General features: G+C 36.9%; 1 protein-coding gene across 1 annotated transcript in view; it reads left to right on the forward strand.

The window, feature by feature from the left end:
• LOC117875514 (CUB and sushi domain-containing protein 1-like) overlaps positions 1 to 16,119 on the forward strand; it is a 1,845,931-nt gene that overhangs the window by 1,799,985 nt on the left and 29,827 nt on the right. Inside the window, exons 54-58 of the mRNA XM_034766897.1 lie at positions 6,660 to 6,836; positions 9,155 to 9,334; positions 10,741 to 10,914; positions 12,013 to 12,186; positions 15,321 to 15,394. Coding sequence (XP_034622788.1) covers positions 6,660 to 6,836; positions 9,155 to 9,334; positions 10,741 to 10,914; positions 12,013 to 12,186; positions 15,321 to 15,394 — 779 coding nt within the window. The remainder of the gene's footprint in view (positions 1 to 6,659; positions 6,837 to 9,154; positions 9,335 to 10,740; positions 10,915 to 12,012; positions 12,187 to 15,320; positions 15,395 to 16,119) is intronic.

The raw sequence follows: 16,119 nt of genomic DNA on the forward strand, positions 1-16,119 counted from the left end.
GGTCTCAAGTTGCAGTGGGGGAGGTTTAGGTTGGATATTAGGAAAAACTTTTTCACTAGGAGGGTGGTGAAGCACTGGAATGGGTTACCTAGGGAGATAGTGGAATCTCCATCCTTAGAGGTTTTTAAGGCCTGGCTTGACAAAGCCCTGGCTGGGATGATTTAATTGGTGTTGGTCCTGTTTTGAGCAGGGGATGGACTAGATGAACTCCTGAAGTCTCTTCCAACCCTAATATTCTCTGATTCTATGATTCTATGCTATGCACTACCCTCGTGTTGGGCGCATCATTTCTCAGAGGGCTACAACTTCCCAAATGACAAAAAAACCCACCTGATTATCATCCTACTGTTGCCTCCTCATCAAAACGTTCTTTAGACATGAGAATGTGAACTGTGCTAGCAACCAGGAGACCATTCGTTTTAGATTCACTTCTAATGACTGTTAATAATTCTGTACTCTTCACAGCCCTTATTATTGAGCAAGGTCTCATATTTCATTGTAGGATTACAGAAATTCGGACTAGAATCTAGTTCTCTAATGTGGCACATCTAAATCTCATCCAAGTTGCCACACTACCTCTCAGAAAGAACCTGTTTTTGTTTTTAAAATGGGGCTAGTCAAGTGCCTTGTAAAAACTAGCATATCTACCAAACTTGTGATCTTAAAAAAAATGATCTCAAGTTCATCTGACAAGATCTATTTGCCATAAAACCATATTGATTGGCTTTAGTTATGATACTATCATTTAATTCCTTACGCAACCATTCCATAATTTTGCCCAGGATAGATGTCATGCTAATTAGCCTATAGTCTTCTCTTCTTCCACAGCTAATTAGCCTATAGTGTTCTCTTCTTCAGTGCTCCTGCTGAAGGATTTGACTAGAACTTTGTTATGCTTAGCTAACACAGGTTGGTGATCTCTTGACATCAATAGTACAAGCCCTTCCCTGACTACCAAAGTTAAACCAATCAAAGGCTATTTTCGATGTGCAAGCACAGTGCTAGTAAAAAGAAAATGTGACTAATGTTTTGGTGTTTAAAGGTATTTGCTGTATGAAGGTTTGTCTGACTTGAAAATGATAATGCACCTCTAAAATGTGATCTTGCTATTGTAATTGCCAAAATTAACAAAACTGCACATTATCACTATTGTAGATCACTTAATGTCCTCTACTGTTAACCCTACCCACTTGTGAAATCTCAAGTTTTAATTGTTTTCTATGCTTCAAAAATCATAGCTATTTTATACATGAAAAATGAATACAAAGACTTCATTCAAGTAAAGACATTCATAAATTATCCTAAACATTGATAATACACTGAGTTATTCTAATTATCCAATTATGTTCTAGTTTAACAAAATCCTATAATCTGTAATTATAAGGACAAATAGGCAGACCTGATCATTATTTTCAGAAAAGATCTATCTGAAGTGAACTTAATATGAGGAAAAGTAGAAAGTAAAATGAGTGTTGCATGTATAATGTTAGAATTATTCTACAATCAATTAATTAATCTCAAATTATTGTTTTGCCAGTATCATGCATCAGCAGCCATGCCATGCTTGTATAAATTGTATTAAAACATTTAGACTTTTAGTTGGTGAGTGTAAGCTTTCTTAATGGAGCTCTGTCTTGGACTTTGGCCAGTTCCTGAACATTATCTGTAATTTGTTTTTTTAGCAGTTAGACTGGAATTCCTCCAGTTTTCTAAAGGACTGACTAATCTCAAATTTAAGAAGTGTTGAATACTCTTTGGAATTCTTCCTTTGTATTGTATTCACTGCCTGAATTAATTTGGCTGGCTATAGAATTATTCTAATTCAATGCCAAAAATCCCCCAGACAGTGTTTGATAAATTGAAGGCAGCTTCTTTTCATCTGTATGTGTGTGTATATACACACTGAAATATCAAAAAGCTGTTGGATAATCAGTTTGTGAGATGGACATTTTGAATTATAAAATGTATAACACTTATACTGAATACGCAAAATAAAATCTTCCTAAAATAGACTATCATAAAACAACTTAACCCATTTGGTTATGAGGTAAGAAATATGATGGTAAGAAACAACATGGAGGCTGTTTGGATATGGCCTTCTGGGTGGTGGGTGGGGTGCTTGAACTGCTTTTGGAAGGATAAAATATCCTTCTAAAAGGTATTATCTTTTCCTTCTCTAATTCCATCTGAAATGTAATTCCCTCCTTTTTCCCTCTATTTTCCTTTTTAATATTATATATTAAATAAAAAATTCTCAGTATCAAAAGATTACAAATAAAATGCCACTGCCTGAGGCCTCTATGTATTTTTAATGCAGTCAAAATTTGGCTACTTATAACAAAAGACTGAGAATATTGATTGATAACTAGAATATATAATTCCTGCCCATTCCCTAAATCATAGCAATACACCTGCAGTTCGCAGTCAAAACTCAATTTTAAAGATAATTTCTTATTGTCAGGATAGTTTGATAAAAGATCTTTCTTTCATTGGTTAATGTATAGTATGGTTAACGGAGGGGGAATAAACAAAAAAACAACAACAAACTTAGCTCTTTGTTGCAATCAGTGGCATAGAACTTTAATTTAAAGGAAGGCATTATCACAGCCAGTGGTATTGATTTCCATTTTGCATGATAAGCAACAAAGATTAGTTTGCACACCTGGTTATGGAAGAGTGTGGCCATCATCTCAGCCCGTCTAGAGCCTCCATTAGCAAATCTCTTTTAGAGCCACCCATGGGAATGAAAGATTTTTTTCCCTGGTAAAGAAGCCCTAGAAGAGGACAGATGGCAGTACCATCACCTTGGGAACAGTTGCCAGGCTGGTGCAGGAAGCTGTAAGTTACAGCTCCTTGATCAGCTTCAGTGACTCTGTAAGTATGGAAGCATTATAGTAACTTTTCTGGTTGTCTGTTTCTTTGTTCCAATAAGAACTAAAATAAAAGTTATTCACACAGTGCCTCCTGAACTACAGATTCTCATAGATGTCAAGCCAGAAGGGACCATTGTCATCATCTAGTTTGATATTCTGTTTGATACTACAATTCATAGACTTTCCCCAGAATAATTCCTAGAGCACAAATTTAAAAAAAAAGTCTTATCTTGATTTAAAAATGGTCAGTAAATCCACCATGACCCTTGGTAAATTATTCCAGTGTTAATTATTCTCATCATTACAAATTTACACCTTATTTCCAGTCTGAAATTTCTAGATAGAAAAGTCCATTATTAAATATTTTTCTCCAAGTTGGTGCTTATATATTGTAACCAAGTCACCCATTAACCTTTTCTTTATTAAGCTAAATAGATTGAGATCCTTTAGTTCACTCTAAGACATGTCTTCTAGTCCTTTAATCATTCTCATGACTCTTCTCTGAACCTTCTTCAATTTATCATCATCTTTCTTCAATTGTGGGCACCAGAACTGGGCAAAGTATTCCAGCAGTGGTTGTGCCAATTCCTAATACAGAAATAAAAGTAACCTCTCTACTCCTACTCAAATTTCCCCTGCTTATGCATCAAGATTTCATTAGCTCTTTTGGCCCCAGCATCACACTGAGAGCTCATGTTTTGCTGATTATCCACCACAATCCCAAATCTTTTTCAGAGTCACTGCTTCCCATGATAGCATCCCCCCTTCTGTAAGTATGGTCTGCGTTCTTTGTTCCTAGATGTATACATTTAGATTTAGTCATATTTAAAAACTTATCATTTGCTTGTGACTATCATACCAAGTAATCCCCATTGCTCTGTATCAGAGACCTGTCCTCATTTTTATTTACCACTCTCCCAATTATTGTGCCATCTGCAGAATTTATCAGTGAAGATTTTATGTTTTCTTTCAGGTCATTGATAAAAATATTAAATAGCATAGGGCCAAGAACCAATCCCTGTGGGACCCCACTGGAAACAGACCTGCACAGTGAAGATTCCCTATTTACAGTAGTATCTTGAGATCTCTCAGTTAGCCAATTTAAATCCATTTAATGTGTGCCATGTTAATTTTACTTTGTTCTAGTTTTTTTTTTTAATAAAAAATGTCACAAAGTACCAAATCCAATTATGTCAACACTATTACCATTATGAACCAAACTTGGTTTGGTTAATACAGCTAAAAAAGATATCAAATTAGTTTGACAGGGTCTATTTTCCATAAACCCATGTTGATTTGCATTAATTATATTAGCTTATTTTCATTTTTTATTAACTGAGTCCTGTATCACTTGCTTCATTATTTTCCCATGGATTAATGTCAGGCTGACAAGTCTACAATTACCCAGGTCATTTACCCTTTTTAAAAATTGGCACAGCATTAACTTCCCTAGTGCTCGAAGACTTATTGAAAATCCATATTAATGGTCCAGTGAGCACTGAGACAGCTCTTTTAAAAGTCTTGGATGCAAGTTGTCTGGAATTGCTGATTTTAAAAGCCTCTAACTTTAGTAGTTTGTTTAACATCTTCCAGAGATATTAGTGGAATGGAAAGATTGTTATCCTCATCATATGATGAGATTATATCTATGTCACTCCCCCGCCCAAATACATAACAGAAATATTTATTGAACACTTGTTGGATGATATAGCATAGTTGGATCAATTTCTGTCACCAGCTACCACTCCATTAGGTGTGGCATCTTTATTCCTTAAGGTAGAATTTAGTTGATCAGAGCTGTGAAAAAACTAGGAAAACATGGTTGAAAACATATTTACAAAATACAGTACCACCATGTTAATGCCCCCTTTGGCTCAGGTTTTGACAAGCATTCAGTCAGTCAACAGTAATGTTTGGAGGAGGAACTTTTATTTATATAAATGTGAACCAGTGTATTTGCACACATTTATGGATATTCATGACAAAAGATCCAGAATTCCCATTCTAATATATTCTGGCTTTGTATATTTGTATATATAAGTGAAGGAGCTAAGAGACCAGACGAATGTAAGAAAGCTTTACAAGGATTGGCTTCTTCAAACTAAAATTTAAGTTCAGCATTACTTTGGACTAGAATAGTGAAGACCCTGTGCCATAGAACAACAGTCAGGAAACTCTAGAAAAAAGGAAGGAATAAATTCTTCTGACCAGTAGCTACAGGGTGGTGGAGCTTTAAAGTTTTAAGACACTGTGAACAGGCAGAGTCTCTACCCTGTTATCAAGAGATCACAGCAACTTTGAGGGCTTGTCTTAATTAGAAAATTATATCAAATTACAACACGATATTGAAGAGTCATATTAACTAACATGATGCTGACCAGCACACTGTAGTCATTGTACACAGCAAAAAATCATGTTCAACATCATTTTAGTTGGTTGTGGATTGCCTAAGACTAGCTCAAACCAGGTTGCCCATGACTCATCCCTGTCTGTGGAGTTGTGGTCACAGAGTTGTAAAACAATGTAATTTCTAATAAAGAGAATGGACGCTAAACTTGGGAATCTCAGCTCCCTAAACTTCTTCCCTGACCTTAGCTGGCTGTTGGCTGGTTAGCTGGAGGGATAGCTTAGTGGTGTGAGCATTAGCCTGCTAAACCTAGGTTTGTGAGCTCTATCCTTGAGAGGGCTACTTAGGGATCTGGGGTGAAATCAGTACTTTATCCTGCTAGCAAAGGCAGGGGGCTGGATTTGATGACCTTTCAGGGTCCCTTCCAGCTCTGTGAGATAGGTATATCTCTTTATTACTGGTTGTGGTTTATGTTTGTTTTGTTTTGCTTTTTCCTTCAGACATTTCCATCCCTTTTATATATGGTTGGAGTTAATTGGACCCACTTGCCAGCATGATTGAGCAGTCATTATACTGAATCTTAATATAGGATTTTTGAGCCTAAACGATTCAGGAGAAAAGGTCTGCATTTTTATATATGGTCTGAGAAGCTGCCACACCTATTACTGAGGCTGATATAATAGATGGAGCTTCCAGGAGGAGTTTGGGGACAGTATGTATGCAGGAGAACTCAGCTACTCAGCAGGGCCCTGCCCTAACTAGCAAGTTAGTCTAGCAGAAATGTTTTTCTGATCTTAGTTCTTTAAAATTGTGGTTCTGTGGAGGAATCCTGAGGAATCTGCTTCCTCTGCTCAGGGAAATTTTTGTCTTTGACTCAGGTATCTTCTACATCAAAAGGCTGGATCACAGGCCAGTCTTGAGCTGTCTATCTTCCTCATTTCTTTCCCCAGCCAAGAACAATTTTATGAACACCATATATGCTAAATTTCAGAAATGTAATTAATGTATCATATCACTTTGATCACTTCACCTGTTTTCTGTCCACTAATCCATTTCCCCAGCTACATATCCCCTGCCACAGAAATGTTTCCTTCTCCTTCTGCCAAACTGGCATCAAACACAGACATATACGAATAGAGATACAGTAGGCAAGAATTCAAGTAATTTGGATTCTCTTTCATTTTATTTTCATTTCTTGTACAATAACTTTTTGAACATGTGCTGTAAGAGAGATAAATCTGTTTACTTACATTTACGATCCGTAACTAATCAAATAAAATGATGGTGTAAGCCTGAAAGGAAAAAAAATAGATTTTAGCCCCTTCTGTATTAAATGCTCAGCTTTTAGAATAATTGTAAGCTATTAAAATGCATTGTCTTACACTTTTCATACAAGTCATTTATAATGGATACATTGACTTTCTTATTTTTCTTGATAGCTGTATCTTGTGGAAATCCTGGCACCCCAGCCAATGGCATGGTAATATACAGTGATGGGATAATGTTCTCGAGCTCAGTCATTTATGCTTGTTGGGAAGGTTACAAGACTTCAGGGCTAACTACTCGACATTGTACAGCCAATGGGACATGGACTGGCACTGCTCCAGACTGCACAGGTAAATAACTGACTTTTTGTCACAATAGGATTAAAAGACAGTAGGATGTTATTAACTTGGTAAACCATTATCTCTTTCTCTGGAATAAGCACACTTCTCAGAGGGTAACATGCATGCACATTCATTAATGAATGTTGGACTTTTTTTCATTTTTTGTTAAGATTGCTTCCAAAAAGTAGCTCTACAAGGTAGAACAGTAGAAAACTCTTAGTATCTAAGATATGCTTTAGTCAAACACAGTATTCGTCTCAATACAGGGTAAGTAGGTAAAATTTAATGGCCTGTGATATACAGAAAATCCCCTCTGGCCTTAAACTCTATGAATATATGAACCTTTCTATAGCTCTATTATGTTATAGGAGTTAGAAAATGTTCCATGTAGCTTAAATACAGAAAACTGCTTTCATTCCAGTACCTGCTAATTTAAATATTACTCCTCACAATAGCAAAAATGCATATTGTTTAGATAGCTTGGCTTATTTCATGTTTGATTATTTCAGTATTATATTGTGAAACATCGCCATTTTTTATCTCCTTATGTTGCTTATTCAAGATTTTCTATAAATGTAGGAACATGTAGTTGGAGTAAAAATTGCTCTGAAAAATTAGCCTTTATATTCTAGTTTTATTTCTACAACTTGTGCTGGACATAGTTCAGATTTGGGATTTACAGTGTTTGTGGGGATCACAAGAGGGAAGAGTTAGCTACAAAATTCTTCAGAAGAAAGTAACAGATAGAGGCAGTGAAATATCCTATATGACACTAGTGAAAATTGCTTTGGGTTAACATTTTTATCTATTAGTCAAGTCACAGGAAAATTTCAGAATGAATTAATTTGACTATCCAAAACAGATTATATTTGATTAAATCCTAAGAGAACTTTAAACCACAAGTACTGTATTTACTATAAATCTTAAAGCAACACTAGTGAAATAATTTTTAAGAACGATTGTCAAGGGAATACTGGCCCAGATCTTTATTTCACAGGGTTTGGATCTAAAGAAATATTGTTTTTTCCTAATCGTTTATAAAGACGTGCTGGAAAATTACTTCTAGAGAACTATTGTGAAGTAAATTGAAACAGCAGATTTATGGACATCTTTCTTTGAGAGAGAGCCTGCAAAACTGTCAGGATGGAGTGAATAGTAGAGTGAAAACAATTAAAATCAATTATGTTTGTATATATTGTACACTTTAACATAAATGTTGTATACTGTTAATAGAAATATACAATACATAGAAATATATATTAAATATTAAATTGATTGGTACAAATTTTGACGTGTGCTGAATACTTGTAACTCCCACTGTCTTTGAGGTCAATTTTGCAAGGTGCTGAGCACACTCTGTGAGGTGTTGAGTTCTTTTCACACCCAATGAAGTCAATTACAATGAAAAGCATTCAGCAGCTTGTGTATTCTGATCCGTCAGTGGGAACTGCAAGGGCTGATTAGGTGTCCAGAAGTTTTCTGGATTTGTTCCATAGTGTTTTGGGCCTTTGATAGTGTTCTGCAGCATAATATGGAGAACCAAGAATCACAGAAAGCCTTAGGGACAGAAAGTAGAGCTAAATTCTGCCTTCACCTCCATCCTCTGCAGCTCCACTGATTTCAGTGTGCTTATACATGTGAAAGTCCTGGCAGAATTTCAGCACTGCAGGAGTTTTCAAAAGAGCCTAAATGGGACCTGTGTTCCTAAGTCACTTAAGCTCTTTTGAAAATCTGATCCCTTTTTGATGGTCAGACTGATAAGGAGACAGGAGTTCTGTGAATCTCAAAGAGGAGAATATAATGTGTGGCACAAAACAGCAACAACTTTAAGGCCTTGATTCAATTCCTGTTGAAGATAATCAAAATTCTCATTGATATAAATGGGAGAAGGTCCAGGCTCTTAACTTATTAATACAAACTTTTACGGAACCCCATGAAGACTTCCTTCTAGGCCTACTTGCTCACAGTCATATGTGTTTTTTTCCACTAAACAATAGAAACAAGGTTCAGATTCTGACCTCAGTTATACTGTTGTAAATGCAGAGCAACTCTATTGACTCAAATGGAGTTTCATTACATTACATTTACATAAGTTTTGCTGAGTGAAGAATTTGTCCCAGGATATTTAGTACGTCTTAAAATAAAATAAAAATGTTTGTTTACCTTTTAATGTTTTCAGATAAAATAGCTGGATCATAGTCGCTTTGCTGCTTGTGTAGGCTAATAAAGGGACATTGTGTGTATAAGCAAATGTGTCCATGTGTACTTAGGTTTTTTTAAAGTTTTATATATATAGTTGTTGAAGTAAGATTCTCTTTCTTCACTAGTAATCAGCTGTGGAGATCCAGGTGGAATAGCAAATGGTATGCAGTTTGGAACTGATTTTATCTTTAATAAGACAGTAAGTTATCAGTGCAGCCCAGGGTATTTGATGGAGCCTGTCAGTTCATCCACTATACGTTGTATGAAAGACAGCACTTGGAACCAGAGTAAACCAGTCTGCAAAGGTATGTTTTGTAATTTAAGTAGTTTACGGCTGTTCTGATATTGTATATAATATTAATATTTTTAATTATTAATTATAAAGGGGAACAATTTGCACAACCACTTTTAAGATAGATAAGATGCAAACCATTAATATACTGCTGAGACAGTCAGATAAGAGATTTTAATGATGTAGTTATTTATGCCCTATATAAAAGGATTCTCCCAGAACAGGTACTGTGGAAGACAGCTGAAAGGCTGCCTTCTGAGGACCTTATTGCAAACATTGGTGTAAGGGGCATGACAAGGACATGGCTGGAGGTGGGAGAGGTATGTCAGGGATCATAGCATGCAGTACTGTGCAGATTCTGGGTCGCCACTGCAGTCCATAGGACAGCCTGGGGAGGCTGCCATAACTTAGGCTCCCAGGCCTGTTTAAATTATGTCAGGAACATCTCCAGCCCTGATGCAGCTCAGAATCGGGTGGCAGGATATGAGCTCCAAATTCTGTGCTGCACCTCTTAGAAGTACAGCACAAGATCTCATTAATAATAAAATGGGTTTCAGAGTGGTAGCCCTGTTAGTCTGTATCAGCAAAAAGAACGAGGAGTACTTGTGGCACCTTAGAGACTAACAAATTTATTTGGGCATAAGCTTTCGTGGGCTAAAAACCCGCTTTATCAGATGCATGCAGTGGAAAATACAGTTGAAAGATATATATACACAGAGAACATGAAAAAAATGTTAGCTTATGTGATTGACTGACCACATTTTTATTTATAATGGTGTTGAAGCCACTAGCTGAATCACTTTATATTTGCATAATGTGTGGAAGGAAGCAATATTTTGAAATAAAATTTTCTTTAAAAATAGAGGTGGGTTTTTTTTTTTTTTTTTTAGTTTCCATCAATTCTAACATCCTCTGGAAAACATTGGGGGTCCCACATAGCCCGTATATTTTAAGAGTTGAATACTGATTTAGCAACATAATTACCAGTAAAGTCAATATTGGTTAAGTGACTAAAGCCTTAAATGACTTAGAAAAAGGGATCTTGTATGAGTAAAATCAGAGAAAGGTCCTTAAGATTTTTCCCTTAGTTATTGTCCCAAAACAGAGTAATGGTGAAAAAATGGTCTAAAATTTTAATAGTAACAGACAATTATTTATATTTTAACTTTTTATTGATTGATCATGTATGTTGTTTGTTTTGCTGTTTATCTCCCTACTATGTAACTCTCAGAGTTGATAAAATTTAACATGCACATGTGTATATTTAATTTGTGGGTACTATGGAAGAGTCAAAATGTGCATTCTCTCTTGGGGCAAAACTCTTCCCAATAAGTTTTGATTACAGAAACATGACTAGCTACAATATTACATTTAGTATAAATCCTATAAAATCTGTAAATTCTCTCTTTGTTTCAATAGCTATCACATGTGGCCCACCTCCTCAAGTGCTCCATGGAAAAGTGGAAGGATCAGATTACCGTTGGGGGTCCAGTATAAGTTACAATTGTGCAGAGGGCTATCAGTTATCCAATGCAGCTATTCTTTCATGTGAAGGACGAGGTGTATGGAGGGGAGATGTCCCACAATGTCTCCGTAAGTATGAAGATAATGGTGTGTGAACCACCTCAAGCTCTGATCGCCTCATTTCTCACAAGCTAAATAGGGTCAGACTCATTCAGATGGGACATGAACTTTCTAAACACAAACAAACCAACCAACCCTGGGAACTGAAATTAGGTGGTGCTATTTATTTGTCAAATGAAGTTCTTCCCTGACTCAGTACTGAATCAGTGCCAGAGGATGGAAGCACTGGAGCAGCATTCTGCTGGGTGTGCAATTTTTTTTTCAGATAAAATGTAAAATAGAAGTCCCTGACCACTGTGGCTATTCAAGACCTTCATCCCTGAACAACCTCTTTATCAGCTCTCTGCTTGCTACACAGAGATTCGCATTTCTACCATGATCTCTCACCCTCTATTCGGATTGATATCTCTAGCTCTCTTTCTGTCAACTTTACTCGATGTCCTGCTACCAACTGAAGACCAACATAGCTAAAATGAACTCCTTAGCCGTCTAATCCTAAATCTTTTTTTCTTCCTTTTCTGTTACCATTGCCAGGTTCATCATTAAGCTCCCCAATCCTTAAGCTCATAGTCTTAGTATATTTTTTGCTTCCTCTCTGTCCCTTTCTGTCTGTCTGTCTCTCTCTCTCTTCTCACTCCCCCAACTGAGAAACCATCTTTAAATCCCGCTCATGTTTCCTCTCCAAATTCTGTCCATTTTTCTACATTCCCACAACCTGAACTCTTGACTAGTGTCTGATCACCATTAAATGCTAAAATTGGGCTATTTTGAGAATAAGATGATGGTGGTATTTTCAGATTTGGTATCTAAAGCTAGTCATCTACATCCATATTCAGGCACCTAAATAAAGGGGCCTATTTTGTGAGGGCAGTCTTGTGCCTGCAGTTACTAGCAATGTGGGGAAATAGTTGTGAGCACAAATGTTACCATTTGTACATCTGTATATCTGATCTGTGAGCATAATCACATGGTAGAACGCTTGCACTCAAATTTAGCAATTACTAGTGTCCGCTCGCTTGTGCCTTCAGAAGTGAATGCCACTTTTAAACATTAAACCAGTATGTTCAGTTCTTCAAATACCTTTTTTGCTTTCTTTTTCTTCAATAGCTGCATTTTGTGGAGATCCTGGTACTCCAGCTGAGGGGCGTCTTAATGGGAAAAGTTTCACTTACAGATCTGAAGTCTCCTTTCAGTGCCGACCCCCTTTTATACTGATAGGATCTTCAAGACGAGTCTGTCAAGCAGATAGTGTTTGGAGTGGAATTCAACCAACATGTATTGGTAATAATTTCCATCATCTCTGCTGTTTATTAGTCAGAGTATTGTAGATAATCTATTATCATGATCAAGATCAAGCCCCAAATCAAAATGTTCGGTTGGGATTTGTGAAATTGGTTTATCAAACTACATAGATTAAAAGATCACATGTATCTAACACTGGATGGGCTTGCTCTTTTGAGATTCTGAGTACTTTCTGTAATCTTCTGAGTGCTCTCAGCCTCCTATTGATTGCAGTGAGACTTATGAGCTTGCAGGGCAAGATCAAATCTCCCACTGAGTTCAGGATTTGGCCCAATGCAAATAGAGATTTTTTTTTCTGTGATTTTGGTGAGAGGATGAAGAAATGTCTCTGTTGTTTTCTAAAGAAACATACTCAAATTTAGAATTAAATGATCACAGTGATGGTTTTCCTTTAGGCAGAAGGGATTGGCTCATTTCAAGTGGTTACATTGTGGACCGGTTTTGTTTAATATCTTTATTAATGATCTGGAGGATGGTGTGGACTGCACTCTCAGCAAGTTTGCAGGTGACACTAAACTAGGAGGCGTAGTAAATACACTAGAGGGTAGGGATCGGATACAGAGGGACCTAGACAAATTAGAGGATTGGGCCGAAAAAAACCTGATGAGGTTCAACAAGGACAAGTGCAGAGTCCTGCACTTAGGACGGAAGAATCCCATGCACTGCTACAGACTAGGGACCGAATGGCTAGGTAGCAGTTCTGCAGAAAAGGACCTAGGGCTCACAGTGGACGAGAAGCTGGATATGAGTCAACAGTGTGCTCTTGTTGCCAAGAAGGCTAACGGCATTTGGGGCTGTATAAGTAGGGGCATTGCCAGCAGATCGAGGAACGTGATCGTTCCCCTTTATTCGACATTGGTGAGGCCTCATCTGGAATACTGTGTCCAGTTTTGGTCCCCACACTACGAGAAGGATGTGGAAAAATTGGAAAGAGTCCAGCGGAGGGCAACAAAAATGATTAGGGGTCTGGAGCACATGACTTATGAGGAGAGGCTGAGGGAACTGGGATTGTTTAGTCTCCAGAAGAGAAGAATGAGGGGGGATTTGATAGCAGCCTTCAACTACCTGAAGGGGGGTTCCAAAGAGGATGGAGCTCGGCTGTTCTCAGTGGTGGCAGACGACAGAGCAAGGAGCAATGGTCTCAAGTTGCAGTGCGGGAGGTCCAGGTTGGATATCAGGAAAAACTATTTCACTAGGAGGGTGGTGAAACACTGGAATGCGTTACCTAGGGAGGTGGTGGAGTCTCCTTCCTTGGAGGTTTTTAAGGCCCGGCTTGACAAAGCCCTGGCTGGGATGATTTAGCTGGGAATTGGTCCTGCTTTGAGCAGGGGGTTGGACTGGATGACCTCTTGAGGTCCCTTCCAACTCTGATATTCTATGATTCTATGGACATTGGGTAAGATTGAGGGCAAGAAAGCTTATTCAAAACACCCTTCTCTAGTCAGCTAATGAGGAGTCATTAGCACTAAATTCAGATGTGTACTCTGAATAAATTCAAATGTCCTTAATCCAGACCATGTCTAGTACTCTGCTTCTGTCAGCAATATGAGTGTGTCACATCTGCATTCAGCAGTGAAGAACGTGAGTTATAGGAAAATTATATATGAGCCTTAATATGAAGGCATAAGCCTTGCAAATGGCTGGGAGTCAACTTCCTGTAAATTTTATATTTTCTACAGTGATATATAAAAACACTGAATATCTTTCATCAAAAAGATCTGCTTTACCTCAAAAAGTCCAAATTTTACACCCTGAGTCACATCATGGCTTTTCTACTATTATAATAACAAAACATTTATATTAGAGCTTCTGCAGTCTTTGAAAATATCATTGTGGGAAGAAGAAAGGTGTCAGTAATGTAAAGGTGATTTTTACCTGTAAAATCAGATGTTTGAAAAAAATTATAACAAAAATAATCTCCTACAGGCACAAATTTCCCCAAAGATGGCAATGTTTACCACTTCTTGACACTGCTTATTTTGTTATAATAGCTATGGGCTATCTAATTCTATTTTTTTTTTCAAGAGGTTGGTTTCTGTTGGTGATGCACTTTAAAAAAAGACTGATCTGTTTCATTTTTCCATTAGCAGCTGTCCAGTCTAACGGATGATGAAGTTAAAAGTCCCTTGATTGTTCAAGTACTACATGTTTTTTAAAATGTCATGTGTTAGGTTCCCATCTATCTGAGTTCTGAAGCCTTCAAGATTTCCTTTATAAATTAGTTCATTATATATTCTAATGATAGGATGATGAAAGTAACTGACTAGTATTGGAAATCAGGTTAGAAATAAATGATATATCACACCACTGGATTATAGGATTATGATTACAGAGCACTGGAAATTGTTACAGATGAAATGTAGGCCCAAATCCTGAACTGCAATGTGATCGCTTTATATTTCAGTGCCAGGACAAAACCAGAATAGCCAACCATGGGAGAATCATCCCAATATAGGGGAGTTTCTGGTGGCGAACAGCCATCCTATCAGCTCCTATGCTACCCATCTTCCATTCTGTCCACCTAAAAGGCATGACCAGGCATCCCGATAATCTTCCTAAACTGTCATGTCCATCTCTAGGGAGTGATGGCAGCTGGTGTAACCAGACAAGTGTCCAGCCAGCACAGGATTTAGGGGAACTAGACATCCACACCTTTTCTGACATGTACTGTTAACTCTTCAACCATAGCTGAGTTTCTGGGCCTCTTTTAAAGCACGTGGTTTCATGATCACAAAAAAGAGTTTCTGGCAAATAATTTTATGCTTAGTTTCTTAAGGGAAAACAGTGTTGGTTTTCAGAAATATGGTTTTACAACTCTGTGGTTCCTAGGAAAAGAACACTAGGAGGGAAAGATTTCTCTCAATGTTACATCTGCATTATGCATAATGCTTTTGGCTGACACAATATGCTGTGTATCCCACAAGAGTCAAAGGGGTCAGTTATATAAAAAAAAATTCCAGTACTGAAATCTCTATGCTGCCAAAACTGTCATCATGAATTACTTGTAAACATATTGAAAGGGGGGGAAAAACTGTAATTTTGTGTGGATTTAATTTATCTTTGAAAATTTAAACTGTAATAACATCTCCTGTGTTTTCCATTTTAAAATTTAGATCCAGCCCATAACACTTGCACAGATCCTGGTACTCCACCTTATGGAATACAGAACAATTCTAGGGGTTATGAGGTAAGAAGCCTTTTTATTTACTAATTTACTGAAATTGGAATGCATTTAATATTAATGTATGTTAAATTATTTTAGCTTTAAATGTTTAAAATAATGTTTATCACTTTCAAATTTCTTTTTACTAAAACCTCAGGCTTCATCTTCAATTATTGTTTTAATACGGAGTTTTAGGAAAGAACCCACAGTCTTTAGAATATATCATGTCATAAGTTTTTAGTAGAATTCCCCACTGAAATAAGTGAGTTTTGCTTAAAAATTAATGGCATGTTATAGACCTTTGCATGGAAAATAATTATATTGCACATGCAGTGTTTTAGCTATATCCCTACAAGGTTATTTGATTTTTCCCCCCTCAGATTAAATTGTTTTGTTCTATACCAGTAGCTATTACATACTTTCACAAACTGTGAGTAAATCGCTGATATACTAAGTTCCTGATCAAAAGGCCATTCAAGTCACTGGAAGAAGTCCCATTGACTTCTCAGGGCTTTGTTCAATTCCTGACACATGTCATCAAGTAGATTAATTCAATTATGAAATCATATTGAATTCCATGCACAAATATAGAAGTTCAAGTTAGTCTGCATGATGATCAAAATTCTCTTTGATGAGTGACATCCTTATAATGCCTTAATTCAGCATGAAATATTAGTTTATTAAGCATCTGTCTTGAAAGAAATTGAGAAAATATAACAAAAGTACATAACTGCCATAATGGGTCATTG

The sequence above is a fragment of the Trachemys scripta genome, chromosome 3, assembly GCF_013100865.1.
Source record: "Trachemys scripta elegans isolate TJP31775 chromosome 3, CAS_Tse_1.0, whole genome shotgun sequence".
NCBI lineage: Eukaryota > Metazoa > Chordata > Testudines > Emydidae > Trachemys > Trachemys scripta.